The 25988-nt window shown below is 36.2% G+C and overlaps 1 protein-coding gene across 3 annotated transcripts in view; it reads left to right on the top strand.

The window, feature by feature from the left end:
• Positions 1–25988, top strand: part of LOC121383186 (G-protein-signaling modulator 2-like) — a 152433-nt gene that overhangs the window by 72857 nt on the left and 53588 nt on the right. For all 3 annotated transcript variants that reach the window (XM_041513039.1, XM_041513040.1, XM_041513041.1), the window contains one exon: positions 21711–21846. In XM_041513039.1, coding sequence (XP_041368973.1) covers positions 21711–21846 — 136 coding nt within the window. The remainder of the gene's footprint in view (positions 1–21710; positions 21847–25988) is intronic.

Below are 25988 nucleotides of genomic sequence, written 5' to 3'. Positions count from 1 at the left end.
GTTTAGTGCCAACCGATTATGTTGATCGTTTGGTGCCAACCAGTTGTAACTGATGCTCAATGATGAAATTCCAGTCGATTCCGAACACTATATACTTGAATGATATACATGGAATAGTTGTGCTCAACAAATCCTGGCACTAAAAGCATGAGGCATCTCTCGGCTTTATGCTACATTGGATTCTCTCTCGCAACACGTTTTTTTCTTCTTTGTTTTTTCTTTTTTTTTTCTTAATGAGTAATCATACTGAAGTGTTGTCATATATTTATACTAATTTATTTGTTCATTAATTTGTTTGGCTGGCTGCTGAAAAGATGTACATGAATTTTAATACATAACAGTTTCTGTCATTGTTTTATTGTAAGAGTGAAAGCTTTTTATACCACAGTAGCTGTCTTAGCATGTACAGAAAGCTAATGTCGTCTTCCTCTATTCTGTATCTCATTTAACGAGATGAAGTATGCCTGAATCAATGTACCTGAAAGAATAAATCTATATTTAATCATTTGCATCATTGGATATTGGTTGTTACTTGGTCTTGTTTTGTAGCTTTGCTTTTCACATCATTTATCAGCCAGCCTTTTCTGCGTTGGTGTAAAAGTCTTTGAGGAGAGGCGGGCAAATCTCTGGTCTTTCAGCTATCTTGCCTAGTGTTACGTACAAACAGAGATGTGTGGTGGGTGTGGTGTGGATTAAGTTTTGTCTGGATTCCTGTACGGGTCGTTTGGATTAACATTACAAACAAGCACTTTCTGAAGCAGATTTTCTCATACATGTTGTAAGTTTTTAAATGTTGCAATCACAAATCTGCAGGGTGTGGATTAATATTATCTCAGTTTACTTAATTTTGGGTGAAGATTGCAAATAATTGTTTTCTGAAGTTGATCTGTAAAGTCAAGTTTCTGTGCTTTCACGAGTTTGCATAAGTGAAGATTACATGTATACAGTAGAAGGTTTTCCATTTCTGAGTTTGGCAAATTCATTTCTTTCTTCTTTTTTTTTTTAATTATACTGATTTTTAAATGTTTCAGTTAATGTCAAGCAGTAACCACAGTGAAATCCATTGAAATTTCCCCATACAGACCAGTCATCATTTGATTATGAAATTGTTTAAAAAAAAAAAAAATCCATTGAAAATTGCCTTATTTTGAGTGATCAACGCTATAGTCTGTATCAAAAAAGAACCACTGAATTATCATATTACTATATACTAAATAACGATAAAACTCATACAAAATGTATTACACATGTAAGTTTTAAAGGGACTAGCCTGAGTTTGTAGCCATTTTAAAAAGTTTTCAGAATATAAAATATTTTACATGATTAAAATTACAATTTATTTACATTCTCTTACTTAGAATATGTATATCTGTATTAACCAATGCATTATTACAAATGTATTTGTCCATATAATGCTTTATAGTTAAAACATTTTAAAGTATGATAGTGTTTTAAAAAACAAAGAAAAAAGCAATATGTGTGTTTATTTTGATGGGGAACAAACAGAAGTCTTGCTAGGGCTATATACTCCTGAAGGATAGTCCTTTATAGTCTCGTATCATTTTTTTTTATTATAAACATATTTTATGTAAATAACAAAACAAAAATTGTAACAAGTTGTATTGAATTTTATTGTTAAAATGGGTGATGTTAAAATACTGGAACAGCCAAGGTACATGTATGCAGCTTCACCTGGATTGTTACTAGTAATTGATAATGTAGTACACAGACTAAAGCCTAACCTTGGCTTGTGCATCAGTTACCTTTAGCCTTGTATAAAAAAAATACATTGTGTTCCATATTTAATCTATAGCAACCAATAACATATTTCTTATTTGCATGTTTTATAGTAAGCACCTCCATTATTTTGTTGAATATAAATATTTTTAGTGAATAATGCACATCAAATATAAATAAAAAAAGGTTTATAACAGTGTTTACACTTGAAATAAAACTTTCATAATATTAAAAAATAATAATTTTTATAAAATCACAAAATCAGTAACTAACTTTAAAATAGTGTCTACTTGTCCTTGATCAAGAAAAATCATCCCCTCCAGTGTAGAAAATCATCCCCTCTAGTGCGGAAAATCATCCCCTCTAGTGTAGAAAATTATCCCCTCTGGTGCAGAAAATCATCCCCTCTGGTGCAGAAAATCATCCCCTCTAGTGCAGAAAATCATCCCCTCTAGTGCAGAAAATCATCCCCTCTAGTGTAGAAAATCATCTCCTCTTGTGCAGAAAATCATCCCCTCTTGTGTAGAAAATCATCCCCTCTGGTGCAGGAAATCATCCCCTCTTGTGTAGAAAATCATCCCCTCTGGTGCAGAAAATCATCCCCTCTTGTGTAGAAAATCATCCCCTCTGGTGCAGAAAATCATCCCCTCTGGTGCAGAAAATCATCCCCTCTGGTGTAGAAAATCATCCCCTCTAGTGTAGAAAATCATCCCCTCTAGTGTAGAAAATCATCCCTTCGTGTGTAGAAAATCATCCCCTCTTGTGTAGAAAATCATCCCGTCTGGTGCAGAAAATCATCTCCTCTTGTGTTGAAAATCATCCCCTCTAGTGTAGAAAATCATCCCCTCTAGTGTAGAAAATCATCTCCTCTTGTGTAGAAAATCATCCCCTCTGGTGCAGAAAATCATCCCCTCTGGTGTAGAAAATCATCTCCTCTAGTGTAGAAAATCATCTCCTCTAGTGCAGAAAATCATCTCCTCTTGTGTAGAAAATCATCCCCTCAGGTGCAGAAAATCATCCCCTCTAGTGTAGAAAATCATCTCTTGTGTAGAAAATCATCCCCTCTGGTGTAGAAAATCATCCCCTCTGGTGCAGAAAATCATCCCCTCTGGTGCAGAAAATCATCCCCTCTGGTGCAGAAAATCGTCCCCTCTAGTGCAGAAAATCGTCCCCTCTAGTGTAGAAAATCATCCCCTCTAGTGTAGTCATTTTCTGAAGACACTGTGCAGTTATTACAGATTTCGTAATCGATCATCAGGCCGTGGAGGCCAAATGATCCGTTTTCGATTATAATCAATCATTGGAACACCACCCATGTTTAGTAATAAAAGAACCAGAAAATGTCACTTAGACATTGCAAAGAATTCTTGTTTGAGCTTCTTTTTGATACTGTCCATATGCTTTAAAATTTAATAATGTTAAACGTTTGTTTTGTTTAATGACACCACTAGAGAACATTGATTTTTAATCATCGGCTATTGGATGTCAAACATTTGATAATTTTGACATACATGTGTAAGTCTCAGAAAGGAAACCTGCTACATTTTTCCATTAGTAGCAAGAGATCTTTTATATGCACTTTGCCACAGACAGGATAGCACATACCATGGCCTTTGATATACCAATCATGGTGCACTGGTTGGAACAAGAAATAGCCCAATTTGCCCACTGATGAGGATCAATCCTAGACAGACTGTACATCAAGCAAGCACTTTACCACTGGTTTTGAGAACATTGATTTATTAATCATTGGCTATTGAATGTCAAACATTTGATCATTATAACATGGAGTTTTAGAAGAAACCTGCAACATTTTCAATAGCAGCAAAATATCTTTTATATGCACTTCCCATAGAAAAAACTCTGAGAATGGGTTCACCAAAGGGATCTGATGCTGTGACCCAAGCACCTTAGGCGAGCACTCTACCGACTGAGCTAAATCCTGCCCCCTGAAATTTTATATTGATCCAGCTTTTATTTAGCATCAGGTATGTACATGTAGGTTTTTACTTGGCTTGGTAAAATGTGAAATATTTTGAAACCTGGTAAAAAAAATTATTTAAAAAGAAAGAAATGTTTTATTTAACGACGCACTCACCACATTTATTTACGGTTATATGGCGTCAGACATATGGTTAAGGACCACACAGATTTTGAAAGGAAACCCGCTGTTGCCACTACATGGGCTACTCTTCCGATTAGCAGCAAGGGATCTTTTATTTGCGCTTCCCACAGGCAGGATAGCACAAACCATGGCCTTTGTTGAACCAGTTATGGATCACTGGTCGGTGCAAGTGGTTTACACCTACCCACTAAGCCTTGCGGAGCACTCACTCAGGGTATCTGGATTAAATATCCCATGCCTCGACTGGTATCTGAACCCAGTACCTACCGGCCTGTAGACCGATGGCCTAACCACGACGCCACCAAGGCCGGTAAAATTATTTAAATGTCCTGGGAAATTGAATGAATTAGGAAAAAATAATGCAGATTAAGTAAAGTAGTTGACGTTAGTAGATTAACAGGTACTCTTTTCTTTTTTTCTTCCTGTTAGTATTATTGGAATATACAACAAATGCACTTAATTTGTATTATTTTGAGATATCACCCAATAGCCGATGTGTATTTTTGTGCTGGGGTGTCGTTAAACATTCATTCATTCTTTTTGAGATATCGTTTGTATACAAAACCGATTGTACATAAACAAGCGAAACTACAAATAAACTTTGAAGAAAATTTGTACTGTATGTTAGAGAGGAGAAATCAAGAGCAAAGCAACAATTTTATTGCATCCTAAAAGTAGTAACCCTGTTAGGAAAGACAAATTGACCACTGTAGTGGTCCTTCCATCTTGTTTATTTAATCTAAAAGTATGTGTGCTCAAACCAGTGCTTCTCCAAACTGGAAGAATTTACTAACAAAAGACATGGCCAAACTGGTGATTTTAGATTTTGCGATTGTAATTGGAATGTTTGACCCTCCCTTGACGGTCCTATTGATCGGTTTTAAATGAAAGGACTGGTGTAATTCTGCTCGGCAGAAATAGCTGCTGGTGACAGGTCATACCGCTGGCTATTCACAAACGAGTTCCGATTTCCCAATCTCAAACCGTGATGGAAAAAATTGTATTATGGAGAGTAATGAATGTTTCAAATTAATGCTGTTAGTTGCCACTCAACTTACACATAATCCTCTTCATATTCCAGTAAGATATTGTCATCTACATGCTTCCGTCCTGGTTATTATGGAAGCGGCTAATGCAAATTGTTACATACATGTGTGATCACTGGAGAAGTAGAGTCCTTTCATTATTAGTGGTCCATCAATGGAGTTAATTTAATCTACTGGAAGCTAGAATTAAGCTGGAATACATTTGTATTTTCAAAGAATATATTTTGCTTAATATGGCACTGATTTAGCAAGTCAAGTAAATCAATAGTACAGATGATACAAATTGTTTATCTAGTTTCAATTATAAATAGAATTAAAAAAAAAAAAAAAAAAGATTATAAATATCATGAAATCACAAAAAATTAATCTGAAGTTATAATTTTTAGTCCTTACTTATTGATTTCTTCTCTAAGATTTCTGATTGATTGGGAGATGGGTGGGATGGGGGAGGGTCATAGTATAGGATTAATTGCCCTCGGTGGATTCAGGTGTTTTCCCATCCCAATCAATGTCACATAAGTGGTATACCAAATCTTGTCCGAGGCCTTGTATTAGGCAAATTAGGCTTAGACTGATGGAGATTTATTTTTAGGGCATTATATGGCCAGAAGGTAGATTTCAGTAAGTGTCATAATATAACACGACGACTGGTACATCTAAAGGTTTAGAAAGCACATACACTGTATGTCCCGATACTGTTCTATATATCTATGGTTCATATAAAAGACCCCTTGCTGTTTTTCGAACAAATGGCAACAACTATTGGGTTTTTTTTTCTTTCTCCCATGATCAATTGTTGAAAGAACCATATGTAAGACACTAAAGATCTGGGGCCTAACTTTGTGATCTCGCAACTTTGCGATCTCGCAGTGCAATGCTAAAAGACTTTACAAAGAGGATGCTTTGTTGTCTAGCAGATCCTTAAGACACCTTTGTGAATTAGGCCCTGTAGTTTAAAATGTTTTCCATGAGGTGTTTTTAAACAGTCCTTTTCTTTGGTCTACAAATTAGAAACCCCATGCCCCATATAAGCATACTTCTACCGATTAGCAGCACTCTTCCTCTTTTAGGGCAGTACATACTCCTTTTTTTAAATGGGCGAGCGATTGTAGGAAAAAGTTACGGTCTCGATGGTAGGTATTTACCACGATGGTAATGAAAGAAAGAAATGTTTTATTTAACGACGCACTCAACACATTTTATTTACGGTTATATGGCATCAGACATATGGTTAAGGACCACACAGATTTTGAGAGGAAACCCGCTGTCTCCACTACATGGGCTACTCTTCCGATTAGCAGCAAGGGATCTTTTATTTGCGCTTCCCACAAGCAGGATAGCACAAACCATGGCCTTTGTTGAACCAGTTATGGATCACTGGTTGGTGCAAGTGGTTTACACCTACCCATTGAGCCTTGCGGAGCACTCACTCAGGGTTTGGAGTTGGTATCTGGATTAAAAATCCCATGCGTCGACTGGGATCCGAACCCAGTACCTGCCAGCCTGTAGACCGATGGCCTGCCACGACGCCACCGAGGCCGGTCACACGATGGTAATGCTAAGATTATATCATGGAATAAGGCCTGGAATAGATTCTGTGGGGGGTTTTCTACTTTACAACACATTACTGATCTTTTTAAAACATGAAGAATCACTTCTAATTATTTTCGAGTAATAGACATATTTGCAGATAGCAAAAACAAAGTCGTGTGACAGTCGAAAACACGTCTTATTTTTGACAGTGATTTCAGTTGTCTTGGCCCTGTTTCACGAAACAATACTAGCCATAAGATAACCTTAAGAGCATAACTACAGCTAGGTACTGTATGCACTTAAGGTGATCTTAGTGCTAAGACTGCTTCATGGAATGGGACCCTGGTCTATGATAATTGTGAGTCCAAGACAAGATATAGTTGCATTAACTGTTCATAAATAATATAGCAATATTTTGGATGTTGCTACATCCGATCAGACTTGGCAGTCAGGAAGTTACAAAAGATTCTGAATTAATCTTGGGAAGTACTAGCCGAAATGTTCTGGTGGCATTTAGCCAGTATAGTTCTGAATCAGAAATATCCGTATCATTCTTTACTAGCAGGATGGGTTTTTTTAAAATGAAAGTGGTCGATAAATTGATCAGTAGCAGTGGCCGCCATTAAATTCGAGCCCTGCTGTTCTGACTATTGGCAAAGCGGATATGAAAGATCCCTAGCTGCTTTGTGATATCGGTAAGAGCATATTTTGTGGCAGAGGGTTTGTTCTCAATCTACAAGATGTCAAAATAACCATATGCTAGACACCAAATAGTCATAGTTTAAAATGTGCTGAGGTTCGTTAAACAAATATTCCTTTCCTTTTTCTGATTCGGCACAGTGTACAAAATAGTGGTACAGCTTGAGGTTGCCAGACTCTTCTTTCAAATTCACCTGTGAAGGACATTTACACAGATACAACAAATATAACCCACAAAAAAAAAAAGTGATACGGACATGCCGTACGTTTTTGAAAAGTGGTATGGCCATGGTCGTACTGTCTGCATCCCCTGTGATTGATTGTGTTGGGGACGAGGGTGGAAGGGCATAAAGTAACTTTATGGTAGATTGCTCGCCTGAGGTGTGGTGGGGCATAAGATCAATTTTCCTTGTTGGACCTATCCCAGCCTTGAAGTGTTCTATACATCGGCCATATGATGTGCTTTCTTGTGTGATCCCATGTGGCTGTGTGCATGACAGCAGCAAGTTGCCTCTCTTATGACCTGTTCCAAGTGTTGAAATAACCGTACCTTACACACCAAATAGCCTCAGAATGTGCTGAGGTGTAATTAAAACAAACTGCTCTCCAGACGAAGTGTCACAAATTTTAATATTTAATATGTGTAGCCTTGCCAAGGCCGTGCTGCTCTATCAGTAACTGTCAGTAGTCCATGTGACAGTGGTATGTTGCCTCTTTGGAGTTTTTTGTTTTACCAGTCTATGGACAAAACATCAAACTAAATGTTACACACCAAACAGCCATAGTTTAAAATGTGCTAAACAAATATCCCTTTCTTTTTCTTTCCCAGCGAAAAGAGGAGGAATTTAGCTCAGTCAGTTAAGTGATCGCTTGAGGTGCTTGCATCGAAGGATCGAACCACCTCTGTGGATTCATTCAACTGATTGGGTTTTTTCTCATTCCAACCATTGCACCACAATTGATCAAAGGCCATGGTATGTGCTTTCCTGTCTGTGGGAAAGTGCATATAAAAGATCCCTTGCTGCATTAGGAAAAATGTAGCAGGTTTCCTCTGATGACTAAGTGTCAGAATGACCAACTGTTTGATATCCAGTAGCCAGTGATTGATTAATTAATCAATGTGCTCTAGTTAAACAAACCAAACATTTTCCCTGCTAAGGTGTTGATATGCAAACATCCTTCTCTTTCCTCTGTAGTTCTAGTAAATTCTTCTTTCTTTTTTTGGTCTTCTTTTTTTCAGTTCCATTTTCAGAATATGTAAATACCGTAGGTGGTTTTTACCAGCTGTCAGCTATTCTTTGCAGCACTGTAGTGTAGAGTGTGACTGCAGCAGACATTTGAATTTAGATTGGAAATATGATTGAAGTCCGATGTGTGAATTTATATTACTCTGATTGGGTCTGGACTGGTGATTGTCAGTGCTGGCAGCCACAATGTAAAAACCTCTAACTGGACAGTTCCGGGGGTTTGCAAAGTGGCTCGTAAACATGTAACTTATTAGGAACGTAATAAAAGTAAAATTCTCTGGAGAATTCGTACTGTAGTTTATTATAAATATCACCACGCAGAAACTCTCGGCCCTTAGAATCCCCATTGAATAGTCCAGCTTTCATATCACTTAGTATAAGCACTAAACAAAAGGTTGATACCATTATGTATTTGTGATATATAATACATGTAGGCCTATACCATTCGATTATTTGTCTGATGAATTCAATTAATTTTAGCCCAAAACTGATTTGATGTATACTTCTTCCAGAGGTGCAAAAATGGAAAATATTTCAATAACCTGCTAGACCAGAACTAACTAAAATTTACTAGCCCGTCATAATTTCTGCTTGTCTGCCAGACTATAGAACAATATATTATTGTTTAACAATATTATAATATACACTGTCCATACTTCAAATGATATATATATGAACAAAAATATCAAAGACACTTGTTAACACATCAACATTACGTGGCAAATGAAATCAAGTCCAAAACCTTGATTGATAAATCACCAAATTTTTTAATATTCTGGTAGACTATGTTTTCACATTTCTTTTGTATACATGTAGCTTTACAAAATTCATGTGACATCCAACAAGTATTTAACAGAACAATCTATTCAAAACACACTAGCAACATAGTTTCGCAATAAACAAGCCATTTCTAGAAAGTATTGAACTTTGATCAGCTCTTGTTTGTTTGATTGTTTGGAATAGTGGCATGGCTCATGCAGAGTCACAGATTCAGTGCAAAAACAAAACAAACAAAAATAATTATTAAAAATTATATAGTTATTTGGAGAAAGACAGATTGCCTGTTGGACTGGTAGTTGCGGTTTTTAACTATATAGTCCATCAGAATTTTTACTCTCATATGGTGAGTGGGCGAGTACCTTCTGCATCCTTGCCTTACACCCCTACCCCCCAAAAAATTAAGCAGTTTATGATCAACATGACATACATGTATTTGTAAATTAGAGTTGCAATGAGATAGTTATCTGTTCTTGTTCTGTTTAGGAACAGGACGTAGCCTAGTGGTAAAGTGCTCGTTTGATGCTTGATCGGTCTGGGATTGATTCCCATCTGTTGGTCGATTGGGCTATTTCCCGTTCCAGCCAGTGCACCACAACTGGTATATCAAAGGCTGTAGTATGTGCTATCCAATAGCCGATGATTAACAAATCAATGTACTCTAGTGGTGTCATTAAATAAAACAAACTTATTCTGTTTATGGTACTAACATTTTGGGGTGTATGATATTGTTAAGATGATCATCAGTTAGATGATTTAAAAAAATAAATAAATAAATAAACAGTATTACATATTACAAGATCACATAGAGTTTCGGCCACGTTTGAGATTTTGTTTTACTTTAAATGTGCATACAGAAGTAAGACTAGTAGATTTTTAACCATGTTTTAGTATTAATTACTGGTGGTCATTAAATCTACAATGTGTGTCCAATTATGATAAATGTATAGACTATTATGTAAATATTGACAACTGTATATTTATGACCACAGAGTATTTAAAAACAAATTTCAAATAGTGGTTTTTTTTCTCCCAAAAAGTATTATTTAAAAAAAAAGAAAAAAATGTGAACATCCAAATGTATTTACGAATATTTTTTTTTGAACTGGAATAATTGGTACCATTTAAAAGCTTTGGCATTGGCACTCGCACAATTTTTAGAGGCCTGAACTTAAAACTGTTCTAGGCTATGACTTCACTACATCACGCTAAGCGCTAAAATAGCTTTAAAAATATGGTACCTGGTGCATATTCACACAAGCATATCACCCATCCTGTCCCCATGCCTCCAGCACTGGTAGTCTTGATTTTAAAAACCTGTTTTTCTTCATCGCAGATATTTATTGAAAATGTGTGTAGTTATACGAGTAAAACAAAACAGGCTTTGTAAATTCGGCCCATGTTTTTTTGTTTTTAAGACAAGGATAAAAACAAAAAACAACAGCACAGATCTAAAATCTAAACGACAATTGAACATGACAAATAGAGATCTAGCTCAGTCAATAGAGTATTTACCAAAAGCCATGGTATGTACTGTGGGAAAGTGCATGGAAAAATTTATCACGTTTCCTCTACATACTGTGTCAGAATTATATAATGTTTAACATCCACTAACTAATGATTAATTTATGATAATTATTAATCAATGTGCTCGTATGGTGTTAAACAAAACAGACTTTTTTTTCTTTTTTTCTTTCTTTTTTCTAATTATTATTCTATTTCACCACTGAAGTCTAATTAGTGTTTTGGTATACCAGTATTGATCTTATGTTAAAATTAATTAATTCAAATCAGAAATGTACATCCATCACATATTTTTATGTACGCCCGTCACGATACTTAGCATATATCAGTTGGATCCAGTTACTTTATTAAATCTTGAATATGCAGTGTTGCATTTCCCTAATGTTCAGACTTTATGTACAAATATGAATTAATTACGAATGTAAGTCAGTACTAACGATTCATAGAATGTTGACAGTAAGTTGATGAAACTGGCTTTTCATTAATTCTGCACATATGTAGGTCAACCACCTTTAGACTACCATTCCAATAAATGTCAAGATGGGCCTAATATAAAAATCTAGCTAATGGTTAAATGAGGCCATTATTAACATTATTGATTTTGTTTTTACCTTTTTCACTGTTTGTATGTTGGTTGTAAGTAACCACCTGTTATCACTTTGGATGCTCCTGTTGAAAAATCAGAAACACTTTAGTTTTTCTCAAATATTCATTGGTGAGAATATCATTCGCTATTTTTGATAGCATATACTAACAGCACATATACATCAGCGGTGGGAATTCTCCTCTGATCAGCTGTTTTCCTCTCATGGAACATTGCATTTCCTCGCATTTCAATCATCCTTTCCTCCAAAATGTGTCGGATGGCACAGACGATTTTAACCTAGGATTTCAAGAATTTCCAGGACCCCTCTAGATTTCCTCTTTTTTTTTTACAGTTCACCAATTCCCACCCCTGATACCTATGATAACAAGTTAAAGACATGCTCCTAGGTGATGACCAGGTCACCAATGCCATACAATCCAATGAGAAAAAATAGCACTCAAAATTAATTCCTCTGACATACAAGTTAACCTGAAATTGATTCATCTATTAAGCTTATCTTAACTACAAGTGCTAAGCCTTAAATAGGTTTTGATTTAAAAAAATGTTTTAATTTATTTTTAACCTGGTTTTAGCCTTGTTATGGACTTAATGGAATCAGTTGGTGATGTTTAACAGTGTTACTGCTGTACATGTTTTAAAAACAGCTGAGGTTGTTTAACAATGTTACTGCTGTATGTGTTTAAAAACATTTGGGGTGGTTTGACAGTGTTACTGCTGTATGTGTTTTAAAAACAGCTGGGTTGGTTTGACGGTGTTACTGGTGTGTGTGTGTTTTAAATACAGATGAGGTGGTTTCACAGTGTTACCGCTGTATGTGTTTTAAATATAGCTGGGGTGGTTTGACAGAGTTACCGCTGTATGCGTTTTAAAAACAGCTGGGGTGGTTTGACAGAGTTACCGCTGTATGCATTTTAAAAACAGCTGGGGTGGTTTGACAGTGTTACCGCTGTATGCGTTTTAAAAACAGCTGGGGTGGTTTGACAGTGTTACCGCTGTATGCGTTTTAAAAACAGCTGGGGTGGTTTGACAGTGTTACCACTGTATGCATTTTAAAAACAGCTGGGGTGGTTTGACAGTGTTACCACTGTATGCATTTTAAAAACAGCTGGGGTGGTTTGGCAGTGTTACTGCTGTATGTGTTTTAATAACTGGCCCAAGGAGATCTGGAAGTACTATTATCTCGATGATGGTTTAGGCTGTGTAAAGCCATGACGATTCATTTGGGCAGTGTCATGTATAAAGGGTATTATTCCATACTATTTGACAAATGTAAGGGTTAATTTCTGCGTACGGAGGGTAAAATTATGTACCCTAAAATCTTGGAAATTAATTGACACATTTTTATGATTTAAAAATATATATATACATGGTGTGTAGTAAGAGAATTAATATTTAAAATTTGTAAATGTACATGAAATTAAGTGTCCATTTCAGAAGATTTCTAACCCATAATTACCAAATAAGGGTACATAATTAATTATTTATTTTTATTACGTACCCTCAAATTATTTTCTGGCAGAAAGCCTGAATGTATAATGTTAAGGTGAGAAATAGTAGTAATAGTAGAAGTAGAAGTAGTAGTATTTAAAATATTATTTTAGTCACTCCATTTGTTACAAATTAATACAAAACATTCATGGCAGATGATGTACAGCAAAGATGAAAATAGAACCAGTTCATATTATTACCCTAATTGCATTCTCAAGGCCATCTCTGTCATAAAGGCTTACTGGACAGTTATGTCATATTTTCTGTTCTATAATTTTATCTGGTGAATATTCGTAGCATATACATTTTGTATAGGCCCTATGTGGCAGTTTAAAACTGCATGTTATGCATGCACACTGTACAGTGTATGATGAATTAACAGCCACTTACATGTGGCAGTTTAAAACTGCATGTTATACATGCACACTGTACAGTGTATGATGAATTAACAGCCACTTACATGTGGCAGTTTAAAACTGCATGTTATACATGCACACTGTACAGTGTATGGTGAATTAACAGCCACTTACATGTGGCAGTTTAAAACTGCATGTTATACATGCACACTGTACAGTGTATGGTGAATTAACAGCCACTTACATGTGGCAGTTTAAACTGCATGTTATACATGCACACTGTACAGTGTATGGTGAATTAACAGCCACTTACATGTGGCAGTTTAAAACTGCATGTTATACATGCACACTGTACAGTGTATGATGTATTAACAGCCACTTACATGTGGCAGTTTTAAAACTGCATGTTATACATGCACACTGTACAGTGTATGATGTATTAACAGCCACTTACATGTGGCAGTTTTAAAACTGCATGTTATACATGCACACTGTACAGTGTATGATGTATTAACAGCCACTTACATGTGGCAGTTTTAAAACTGCATGTTATACATGCACACTGTACAGTGTATGATGAATTAACAGCCACTTACATGTGGCAGTTTAAAACTGCATGTTATACATGCACACTGTACAGTGTATGATGAATTAACAGCCACTTACATGTGGCAGTTTAAAACTGCATGTTATACATGCACACTGTACAGTGTATGATGAATTAACAGCCACTTACATGTGGCAGTTTAAAACTGCATGTTATACATGCACACTGTACAGTGTATGATGAATTAACAGCCACTTACATGTGGCAGTTTAAAACTGAATGTTATACATGCACACTGTACAGTGTATGATGAATTAACAGCCACTTACATGTGGCAGTTTAAAACTGCATGTTATACATGCACACTGTACAGTGTATGATGAATTAACAGCCACTTACAAACAGTCCCTGCATTTATACAAGTTTGGGATGAAGAATTGAAGTGCTACAAGGACACGCTGTTGAGATATATAGCAAGCCTGATACAAATCTGGCAACACTTAGCATATGCCACATGTACAATGTACCTGTAAAGCAGCGTAATTTGAAAACGAAAATCAAACTTTATTATTGACATTGAGATGAGATTTATGTACAAGCAATGGTGGACATTTTCTGTTTACTATCATTTTGTAAAGTGCTAGAATCTAAAAGAAAACAAAAAAACCCAAACAAAACAAGTACTATGAAATCTTTTATTAAATGGACTTAAATTTATGTGGTTATACTATAATTGCTCAAGAAATAACCTTTACGTTAATTTCAAAATAAAAATCACATTTCATTCATGACTGGGTACTTAAATTTGTGGGTTGATCAAGGTAGTGAACATTATACATTCAGATTATTTGTATATGTGTGTTATTTTTTGTTGTTGATGTTCTTTGTTAAATTCAGAGTTGGGATGTAGCCCAGTGGTAAAGTGCTTGCCTGATGCGTGATCCCCGTCGCCATTGGGCTATTTCTTGTTCCAGCCAGTGCCCACAACTGGTATATCAAAGGTCGTGGTATGTGCTATCCTGTATGTGGGATGGCGCATATAAAAGATTCCTTGCTGCTAATTGAAAAGAGTAGTCCATGAAGTGATGTCTGACGCCATATAACCGTAAATAAAATGTGTTGAGTGGGTCGTTAAATAAAACATTTCCTTCATTCCTTGTTAAATTGATTGACTGCACTTACCCACGAATCACATGGAAATTAAACTCCCACAAACAGTATTTGTGTGATTCACCATGAAGCATATTTAGTAGAGATAGTGACAGAAATAACATGAAAGTCAGATATAATTTTTGCAAGTACCGGGTTCCTTACTTCACCTAAAGATTGAGTGCTGATATATATTGAAACTGGATTTGTTGTTCATTCTATCCATATTTAGAATATTGGCTAAATTTGTCCGTTTAATGAATGCAGATGATCAAGCAGCAAGTAGGGCAATGGAAACCGTCTCCTTTAGAAATCAGGCATCATGTGTAAATGCCATATGATGCTTTTCAGTAATTGGTCTTTTGCTGTAATGCTACTGATTGTTTTAACCCGATCCCACCAGAGTTATTTTCAGTTTCTCTTTGGGCACAAGAACCAGCCTAACGGGTTTCCTTTCTAAAACTAAAAATTTCAGAATTACCAAATGTTTGACACCCAATAGCTGATAATTAATAAAGCAATGTGCTCTAGTGGTGTCGTTGAACAAAACAAACTTTTATTTCTTTTCATTTATCAAAGTAGGGATCAGGACGCAGCCCAGTGGTAAAGCGCTCGGTTGATATGCGGTCGGTTTGGGATTGATCCCTGTCGGTGGGCCGTGGTATGTGCTATCCTATCTGTGGGATGGTGCATATAAAAGATCCCTTGTTACTAATGGGAAAATTGTAGTGGGTATCCTCTCTATGACTGTGTTAAAATGACCATATGTTTGACATCCAATAAACGATGATTAATAAATCAATGTGCCCTAGTAGTGTCGTTAAACAAAACACACTTTATCAAAGTAGATGTGTGCACATATTTTTAAAAGTTTGACAGTGTTTACTGTGTTTTTGACATAATGTTCAATTCAGAACTATAGTACTGTGATATCCCAAGCCAGTGACTGGTACCATTATTTTCTATCCTGTATCACATTCATCTAACATTAGTCACAAAAACCAATCTAGCAAGCAACCGTGAATGCTGGCCCTCCTGAACAAGCCACTGCATGGTGTCCTCTGCTATAGTTGAACTTATCTGTGATTAGCACTGGTGTCCTCTGCTATAGTTGAACTTATCTGTGATTAGCACTGGTGTCCTCTGCTATAGTTGAACTTGACTGTGTATTCTGAAGTCAATGTCTGGTCTAACATCTCTGATCTGTGATTAGCACTGGCGTCTTCTACTATGGTTGAACATGACTGTGTATTCTACAGTCAAGTGTCTGGTCTAACATCTCTGATCTGTGATTAGCACTGGTGTCCTCTGCTATAGTTGAACTTGACTGTATTCTGAAGTCAATGTCTGGTCTAACATCTCTGATCTGTGATTAGCACTGCTGTCCTCTGCTATAGTTGAACTTGACTGTGTATTCTGAAGTCAATGTTTGGTCTAACATCTCTGATCTGTGATTAGCACTGGTGTCTTCTGCTATAGTTGAACTTGACTGTGTATTCTGAAGTAAGTATCCGGTCTAACATCTCTGATCTGTGATTAGCACTGGTGTTCTCTGCTATAGTTGAACATGACTGTGTATTCTACAGTCAAGTGTCTGGTCTAACATCTCTGATATGTGATTAGCACTGGTGTCCTCTGTTATAGTTGTGTCCTCTGCTATAGTTGGACTTGACTGTGTATTCTACAGTCAAGTGTCTGGTCTAACATCTCTGATCTGTGATTAGCACTGGTGTCCTCTGCTACAGTTGGACTTGACTGTGTATTCTACAGTCAAGTGTCTGGTCTAACATCTCTGATCTGTGATTACCACTGAAGTCCTCTGCTATAGTTGAATGTGACTGTGTATTCTGAAGTCAGTTGTCTGCTCTGACATCTCTGATCGTTGATTTTTGAGGTCATTGCAGGGTGGACAATAATAAACACTTGATTCCAATCGAGGACAGGGATATTCTGTGAAATAATGTAACATCTGCTCGTAGTCCATCTCAAGTTTGCTACTCTAGTGTTTATTAACTTTCACTTTTCATTTTGCACTGCTCTCCATGGCAGAGGAATCAAGTCATTGGATTTCGGGTAAACAGGTACTGAGTTCATATCTTGGTGAAGGCTTCAGCCCAGAATGTGTGCACAGTTCATTGGATAGGTGTTATACAGCTACACCCAAGTTTGAAATTTAACTTTTAAAATTGTGGGTTGCAATAATGTAACTTAAAATGAATTGTTACTGGCTGTACAAATTTTATTATCCCTCAATGATCGCATTAAGCATTAAGCCACGTATATATATGTATATTTCTGTTGGAAAAAAAACATTTGTCTAACACTGATGCCTGCTCAACAGACTATCTTTTTAAAATGTGTAGTCACTCTTTGCCAAAAAAGGGACGGGACGTAGCCCAGTGGTAAAGCACTAGCTTGATGCACGGTCGTTCTGGGATCAATCCCCATTGGTGGACCCATTGGACTATTTCTTATTCCACCCAGTGCACCATGACTGATATATCAAAGGCTGTGGTATGTACTACCCTGTCTGTGGGATAGTGCATATAAAAGATTCATTACTGCTAATTGAAAAGAGTAGCCCATGAAGTGGCGACAGTGGGTTTCCTCTCTCAATATCTGTGTGGTCCTTAACCATATGTCTGATGCCATATAACCGTAAATAAAATGTGTTGAGTGCATCATTAAATAAAACATTTCTTTCTTTCTTTCTTTCTTTGCCAAAAAAGGTTTATTTGGGTAATCGGGCAACTGCTAATTTTCAACCCAGATAGTTAAGTTTGTATGTATGCCCAGGACAGAATGCTTGAACCTTAAATGAGCAGAGCAGAGAAGAACTGAACTCAATTTAGATGTCCTGGCCACATCAAGTGTTTATGTTATTAACCTTTAGACTACTGGATTAATTTTTAACAAAAACCACGTTGAGTGGGTACAAGTTTATAATTTTTACTCACATATATTCACTTAAATGTTTCATAAATACATGAAATAAAGTTCATATATGAATCGGTAAGTATTATTTTCGTGTCTTTTTTTGTAATTTTTATTATTTTAGATCGGCTAATGGTGATTAAAATTAGGCAAAAAATCGAAAAAGTTCCGTTTACTTACGGGCATTTGTGGCCAGCTGTCCAGTATTTATGTCCATTATTCCCGATAACAGTGGTTTTCTGACCAGAATTTTTTTTAAAACCCGAACTACGATTCATATTGCAATATTTGGTAATTTTCGTTGTTGGTAAAACAATCAAATTTATTATCAAATTAGCTGTCACAATCAGCTATCGATTCCTGAAAATTACCGCGACGTGCCGCCATTGTTGTCAAGCGAAAATACTTGCCGAAAACCACTTTTTGAACTCAAAATTTCAAGGTATTTTCAATTGAAAAAATCTAAACAAAAACCACCATTTTGAAAAAAAATCTTTTTTCTTTAATTATATTTCCGTTTCCGGTGAGTGTCGTGTGCAAAACGGCGGGAAATATGAATTGGGGAATGCACTGTATACAGTGTACAGTATATCGACTGACGTGACGTCGGGCGAGATATCTCGCCTGCAGTAGTCAGAAGGTTAAAATAGATTTTTCAGTGTTCGAGATTAAAATATTTGGGCAGTATCCCATTTGGATACTAATATTTCAAAATCTGAGAATTTAGTATCCCACTTAAATGAAATTCATAAATAACATTGTAACAAACTTGGACGTTCCCAGTCTATATTGCTGTGCCGCAATCGAAATCGCAGAATTCGTGAAATTCACAATCAGATTGAATTGGCAAAAAGATTTGCTACATGTACATCTATTTTTGTGTAATACTGATGTAAACTAATATTTAGCAGTAATCTATAAGTGTTTCTGACATTACTAATGATAAACCTGCCTGTATCAATTTTCTGCAGATGTGGAATCAATATCCCAAATAAAATTTGAAGGGAGGAAACATCCAACAAAAACAATAGCAACTTAGCAGTTCTCAGTCTATTGCTACGCCGCTATTGATCCAGTGTAGCATTAGACTGTGTACGAGTTGGGGGAAATATTGTTACGGATTAGAATTAGAACGGGTACGAGCTCGAAAATACTGTTAATTAACTTTAACAGTAAATGACGACTTTCATTGTTTCAGCAAAAAAAAAAAACGCAGGATTAAAAAAAAAAAAAAAACCATTATATGGTATCCCGGTGGGATACTGGGTTCTTGAAGTCTGGTATCCAAAATTAAATTCTGGATATCGGGATACCGTTAATCTCGAACACTATTGTTACAGTAGCTATTAGTTTGTCAAGATTACCATGCCCATGCATGTACAAGTGGGTAATGGTTCCAGGACATTTTTAGAAATTTAATTTTTTTAAAAGATAAAAACAGATTTACATGTAATTATGGTAATCAGTAATTTATCATAGCATTCCTTTGGTTAGACAAATAAACGTACAAAATGTATCCGATTTTGTTAATATATGGACAAGATACATTGCCAAATTGTTTTGTTTTGTTGTTTTTTAATTAATAAAAAACAAAATTGATCCAGAGACTAATAATGGTTAACTAGCTTACTGGAGTGCAGCAAGCTTTAGGATATATTCCCCCTGGTGGTCCTATTGAGTTCTATTCTGTTCGGATTAGTGCTGCATGGCTGGTAATAGTGGTATATGAAAAACCTGTATTAAAATTGTCATGCACCATCCCGTCTGTGGGAGTTTGCTTGTAAAAGGCTCCTTGCTGATCCTTGTAAACATCAGCCTGTTGTGATAATAGCAGGTTTCTTCTATCATTTAATATCACACTTTACATTGCAGCTGATTAAATAATGTGCAAAGGTGTCATTAGAGAAATATTTATGACAGATGAAATAATCTGCTACATCATGTTATTAATCATTTCCAAATCCCTGATTTCCATTATTGTATTCTAAAATTTCGAATTATAATTAAAATATCTAAAGGTATCTGGATGTGGTCTGCTTGTCTTGCAGTCATGTGTTATGAACATGGTTGTATAAGTTCATTAATACTAAATAGCTAGTACTGAACATTGTAATCAGTGGTGTGTTCAGGAGGACTGACAGCTTCCAAATCAGTTAACTGGTACCATCATCTTCTAATATATCACATTCATTTATCATTAGGTTAAAGAACCGGTCTAGTGAGTGACTGTAATCTCTAGTCCTTTTTAACGTGACCCAGGAGGGGACGTAGCCCAGTGGTAAAGCACTCGCTTGATGTATGGTCGGTTTGGGATCGATTTCCATCGGTGGGCCCATTGGGTTATTTCTCGTTCCATCCAGTGCACCTTGACTGGTATATCAAAGGCAGTGGTATGTGCTATCCTGTCTGTGAGATTGTGCATATAAAAGATCTCTTGATACACTAATGGAAAAATGTAGCAGGTTTCCTCTCTAAGACTATGTCAAAATTACCAAATGTTTGAATCCAATAGCCGATGATTAATAAAGCAATGTGCTCTAGTGGTGTCATTAAACAAAACAAACTTTTTTTCTTTCTTTTTTTAACGTGACCCAATGCATAATTTAGCTGGAATACATGTATATACTGATATATATGTATAAAGGATTTGTGTTAAAGACTTTTACCCTAGTTCCTGATATATAGAAAAATATAGATATACATTGTATATATATATAGAGTTAAATTTTGTTTTATTCGGTGATACTACTAGAGCACATTGATTCATTGATTATCAATTATAACATGTCAAACACTTAATAATTCTAACATTAATAATAACATGTAGACTTTGAGGAAACTCGTTTTATGTTTTCAATGTCACCAAGGGACTTTTGTTAGCACATTTCCATGGACAGGACAACACATAACACAGACTTTGAATCGAAACTTTGATATACCAGTTGTGGTCATAGTCATCAAATAAAAAAATTTCAATGGCAATTTGACACTGAAAGCTGTCCAGCGTTCAGAAAACAAAAAACATTAGGCATAACTTTATTTTGATGTAAGGACTGACATCATTCGAATTTGACGTCATTTCCATTCAAAAATACACCGCGCCACATATTCTTACGTCATTTGAATATCTAGTAATGGCGGACTGGAATTAAAGTTGCGTGTACAGTTTACAAAAACACATTGTATTACATTTGAGCTTATATGATAAAGAGATTATTACCCTCGTGTATTTCCGTATTGTCAATATCATATATTAGGAATAAAAATAATGTATTATGCTCGCCAGAGGCTCGCATAATACAATTTTTATTCCTAATATATGATATTGACGAAACCAAAAAACACTGGTAATAACCTCTCACTCTCTCTCTCTCTCTCTCTCTCTCTCTCTCTCTCTCTCTCTCTCTCTCTCTCTCTCTCTCTCTCTCTCTCTCTCTCTCTCTCTCTCTCTCTCTCTCTCTAAAAAAAAAATATATATATATATATATATGTGTATATATATATATATATATATATATATATATATATATATATATATATATATATATAGTGGATTTCCTGTCTAAGATTAAATGTCAGAATTACTAAATGTTTGATAAATAAATAAACTTGCTCTAGTGCTGTCGTTAAACAAAACAAATTTTTTTTTTCTTTTTTTTTCATTATAATTATCCTTTTCCACCTAACCAATTATACTATATATAGCTCTTTGAGGATGTCTTTAGTTACCCATGTACAATGTAGACATATGCGTACATGTGGTAGTTAATTGCTTATACATGTATTCTTTTACTTGTGTGCTGCAGCGTTTTGTATATATCAGTTGGAAAACATCAATACAAATATACGGTATTTTCCTTATCCGTAGCGATAACCAACACTGTGACAGCAGGTGCCTCTGGTGCTAATGATTAATCGCAGAGCTATATATTTAATTTCAGGGCTCTGTCAGACAAAATGGGTGAAGCGAAGGCAAGTGGAAACCTGGGGAATACGCTCAAAGTACTCTGTAAATTTGATGAGGCGATTGCATGCTGTGTGCGACATTTAGACCTCTCGCGGGAGATGGCCGATAAGGTAGGCCCATTGATTAGCTTGGTGGTTTGTCAATTAACTCAGTAATGCATGATTCTCGCAACAATCACACAGTTATAGCCACTACGGTTATAGGTAATAAGTGCTGCCGATTAGCAGCTGTAGTGCATCTGCCTGTAGGTGCTTTGTTTTTTTTTTATTGTTGTTATCATTGTAATTTGTATAAATTGGAAGGAACACCCCTCCCATTCATCCCCCTTTCCCTTTTTTCCAAGTCACTGTATAATTCCAGCTATTTATCCAGGCATTTTACAGTACAAACACCCCTCCCCACCCCACCCCCTTCCTTTTTTCCAAGTCACTGTGTAACTCCAGGGATTTATCCAGGCATTCTGCAGTACCAACTTCTCTCTCCCCCTCCCCCCCCCCCTCCTTTTTCCAAGTCGCTGTATAACTCCAGGGATTTATCGAGACATTCTGCAGTACCAACACCCCTCCCCCACCCACCCACTTTCCTTTTCCAAGTCATTGTATAGCTCCAGCGATTTATCCAGATTTATTCTGCAGTGCCAACACTCCCCCCCCCCCCCCCACCTCCTCACCCATTTTCCTTTTCTAAGTCGCTGTATAACTCTAGTGATTTATCCAGGTATTCTGCAGAACCAAACATAAATCTCTTCCAAAAAAATCCCAATTTGAAATGTAAATATTTGTGTAATTATATCTGTTGTGATAAATTAATTTAATAGTGGTACATTGCATCATTCAGTGGCCTAAAAAACATCCCAGGTATGATTAAGTTAGGCAAATTTTCCCAATCTCATCTAAAAAAATATTCCTGAATAAATTACTGGTTTCCAGGATAGCACAATTTGATTAAATGTTTCTCATCTGTAAGTATAATATGACATTATATGTGTGTTTGCATTATGTGTGTTTAATGAAGATATCGTGGTTACTTTTTAAAAACAATACATGAACCAAGTGAAAATCGTATGTATCTTGATGTATGAATACTGGTACTGGTCAGATATATATCATAGTGACTTCATTTTCAAAATGATATATTATAGGTAGTCAAAATGATGATATATTATAGTCAGTCAAAATTACTGGTTCTCAGTGCCCAATTTTTAAATGAAAAATGAAAGAGCCATAAGACGACTGTTTGAATTGATAGCGAGCCTGTCACCAGTCCAGTGACAACACAATCCAAGTACCACATTCAAAACAGCACTTTAAAAAACCCCAATTAAATGCAAACATACATGATTATGGTTTGCATTTTTCTATCATTTGTGCAGAAGACCATCAGACACTAAAATGACATAAGCATTGGGGAGTCTGACATTAGTGTTGGGAGTATTGGGCTCCCTGACAAATTGTAAATCTGCAGATATTTTGCAATTAAAAATAAATGTTTGCTAAGAATTGGTGAAATTTTAATGTCAGGTTTTAAAATAGCGGCCTGCAAAAAGCAGTCAATTTTCTGGACCTAGCAAGTAATATAAATATTCACCTGCTAAAACCACCACCCCCACCATCATATGTATGTATGATTTTCTCATTTGCTATTTAGCTTAAGATTCTGTCATATTTTGATACCATAATACTCTAAAATACATCTAGGAGATCTTCAGTTTTTCACACTGTCCCCAACCCTTCCTTCACCCAGTGCTGTCTTTATTTCCAGCAAGGGGGCAAGACGTAGCCCAGTGGTAAAACACTCGCTTGATGCGCGGTCGGTTTGGGATCGATCCCTGTCAGTGGGCCCATTGCGCTATTTCTCGCTTTAGCCAGTGCACCACGACTGGTACAACAAAGGCTGTGGTATGTGCTATCCTGTCTATGGGATGATGCATATAAAAGATCCCTTGCTGCTAATCGAAAGAGTAGCACATGAAGTGGTGACAGCGGGTTTCTTCTCAATATCTGTGTGGTCCTTAACCATATGTCCGACGCCATATAACCGTAAAATAAAATGTGTTGAGTGCGTCGTTAAATAAACCATTTTCATAATTAGTTTTTTCCCCATAAGGGTAGAACTATTTTTTAAATCTAAAGAATGAAGATTAAAACCATTTTCTCTTATTGTCTAGTACGGTCATATAAGAAAAAGTACACCCTCAGTAGTGACCAAATAAAATGGTCAAATAAAAAAAGTTACATGTACTGTTTTTCAGCCATCTTTGTTCATGTAAAATAATAGTTTATTTACTGAATGAATGAGAAAAAAGGACTCCCATCATATGCAGTCATGTAGGATAGAAAAAGTACACCCTCAGCAGGAAGGTGCCAAAAAGTGTTGGGGAAGGGAGGCACACACATATATATGTATATAAATATATATAAACCATTGCTGCTGCTACTGGATCAAGAAAGTGTGTGGGCAGAGGGCACATGCCGCCACCCCACCCCACTTCCTACACCTATGCTATCCCACATGACAACATATGATGGAGTCTTATAATCCACCATTTTCAAACTATTAGAAAACCTGTTTCTTGTGAAAAATAGCCAGTGACATTATTATTGGAAATTGATTAACAGTCATGAAGCTGAACTTGAAATGGTGGTTAAATGCTGGTGACTAGTTTAACAATGAGTTGACAAGGCTCCCCAATCTTGGCATTGCCAACTGATCTAAGGATCATAAACTAAGTACACAAGTTAATAGGATAAACAAACCAAGAAACTAAGAAAATATAATTCCAAACTCCATAATCAAACAACATTCTCCACTATGAGGACGTATTTCTGTTTTATTTTTATGGTTTTACAAATAGCAGAAAATTTTTGAACATTTCTGTTACTTCAACAGGGCTTCTAGAATTTTTATAAAATCCACTAGCCATGGGATCAGCGATTAAAAACATGCACTAGCCATGATTAAAAATTCACTAGCCCTACTTTAAGTTAACACAATTTTACTAATAGCAATAATCGGATGTCACTGAAAGAGAGATATAGAACTTAAAAACACTAAGATTGGGGCTGAGGATGGGGGCAGGATATTCATATTTACAAAATGGACTTAAAAGCAACCTTTTTTTCACTAGCCGTTGGGCATGGCAATAGTAGTTATTTACTAGCCCAACATTGAATATTACTAGCTATGGGAGTGGGGCTACCATAATCTAGAAGCCCTGTCTGGCATGGTGATAGTAGTTATTTACTAGCCCAACATTGAATATTACTAGCCATGGGAGTGGGGCTATCATAATCTAGAAGCCCTATTCAAAAACAGGTTTCCTTTTCTTTTTATATCAAGCCAATCTGGGATTATTGACAAAAAACATGTCCAATTGTGGCTGGTACAGGGTACAGGTTATTTCTGTCTGGCCTTCATTTGTACAGCATGCTGCATTGTTGGACAATGAGCTGTTTTGAACGTTCTGCCAATATTATCATAGCAAATCATGAATAAAGTGTAAATATTTGACTGAATGTGACAGTCAATTAAATCTGATCTCAGAATCTCTAAACGTTTCATACCATCCACAGTGCGATAAGTGCCCTGTTTAATCTCTTTGAGTGTTTTATACAATTTACGGCATACTAAGTAAATGCTCTGTTTTTGTTTTGCCTCAACCAAGTCAAAAGGTGAAATATACAGTGAAACTCCTCTGTTTTAACCGGATACACTCGTCACTGAGTAAAAAGTCTGGTTTTAAGAGGTATCCGGTTTAGATAGGTTCTCTTCAGTACAGATATTTAAAAAGGGGCCGTAAAAAAATGTCTGGTTTTGAGGGTATTCCGGTTTACAGAGGGTCTGGTTTTGAGAGGTTTCACTGTACATGTAGATATTACTGTTCTGATGGAGGTGTTGTCCACATTTGCATTTTAATTCAACATTAAGTTTTAGCATTTCTATCCATTTCACAGTAACTGTAAGTCCTAGATTAGTTAAACTTGGTTTATTGCTGTCTAGGATCGATTCCCGTCTTTGGGCGAGAGAGAGGAGAGAGAGAGACAGAGAGAGAGACAGAGAGAGAGAGCGAGGGAGAGTGTGTGTGTGTGTGTGTGTGTGTGAGTGTGAGTGTGTGTGTGAGTGTGTGTGTGTGTGTGTGTGTGTGTGTGTGTGTGTGTGTGTGTTAAAACGTGAAAATGCCAAAATAAAGTATATGTAGCTCCAGTATTGTGACGGTAAGAGAGCTAGACACATTTGGATAGTTATAAACACG

Source organism: Gigantopelta aegis, chromosome 10 (assembly GCF_016097555.1).
Source record: "Gigantopelta aegis isolate Gae_Host chromosome 10, Gae_host_genome, whole genome shotgun sequence".
Taxonomy (NCBI): Eukaryota; Metazoa; Mollusca; class Gastropoda; order Neomphalida; family Peltospiridae; genus Gigantopelta; species Gigantopelta aegis.
Note: the sequence above shows the minus strand (reverse complement) of the source record. Positions and strands in the feature narration are given on the sequence as shown.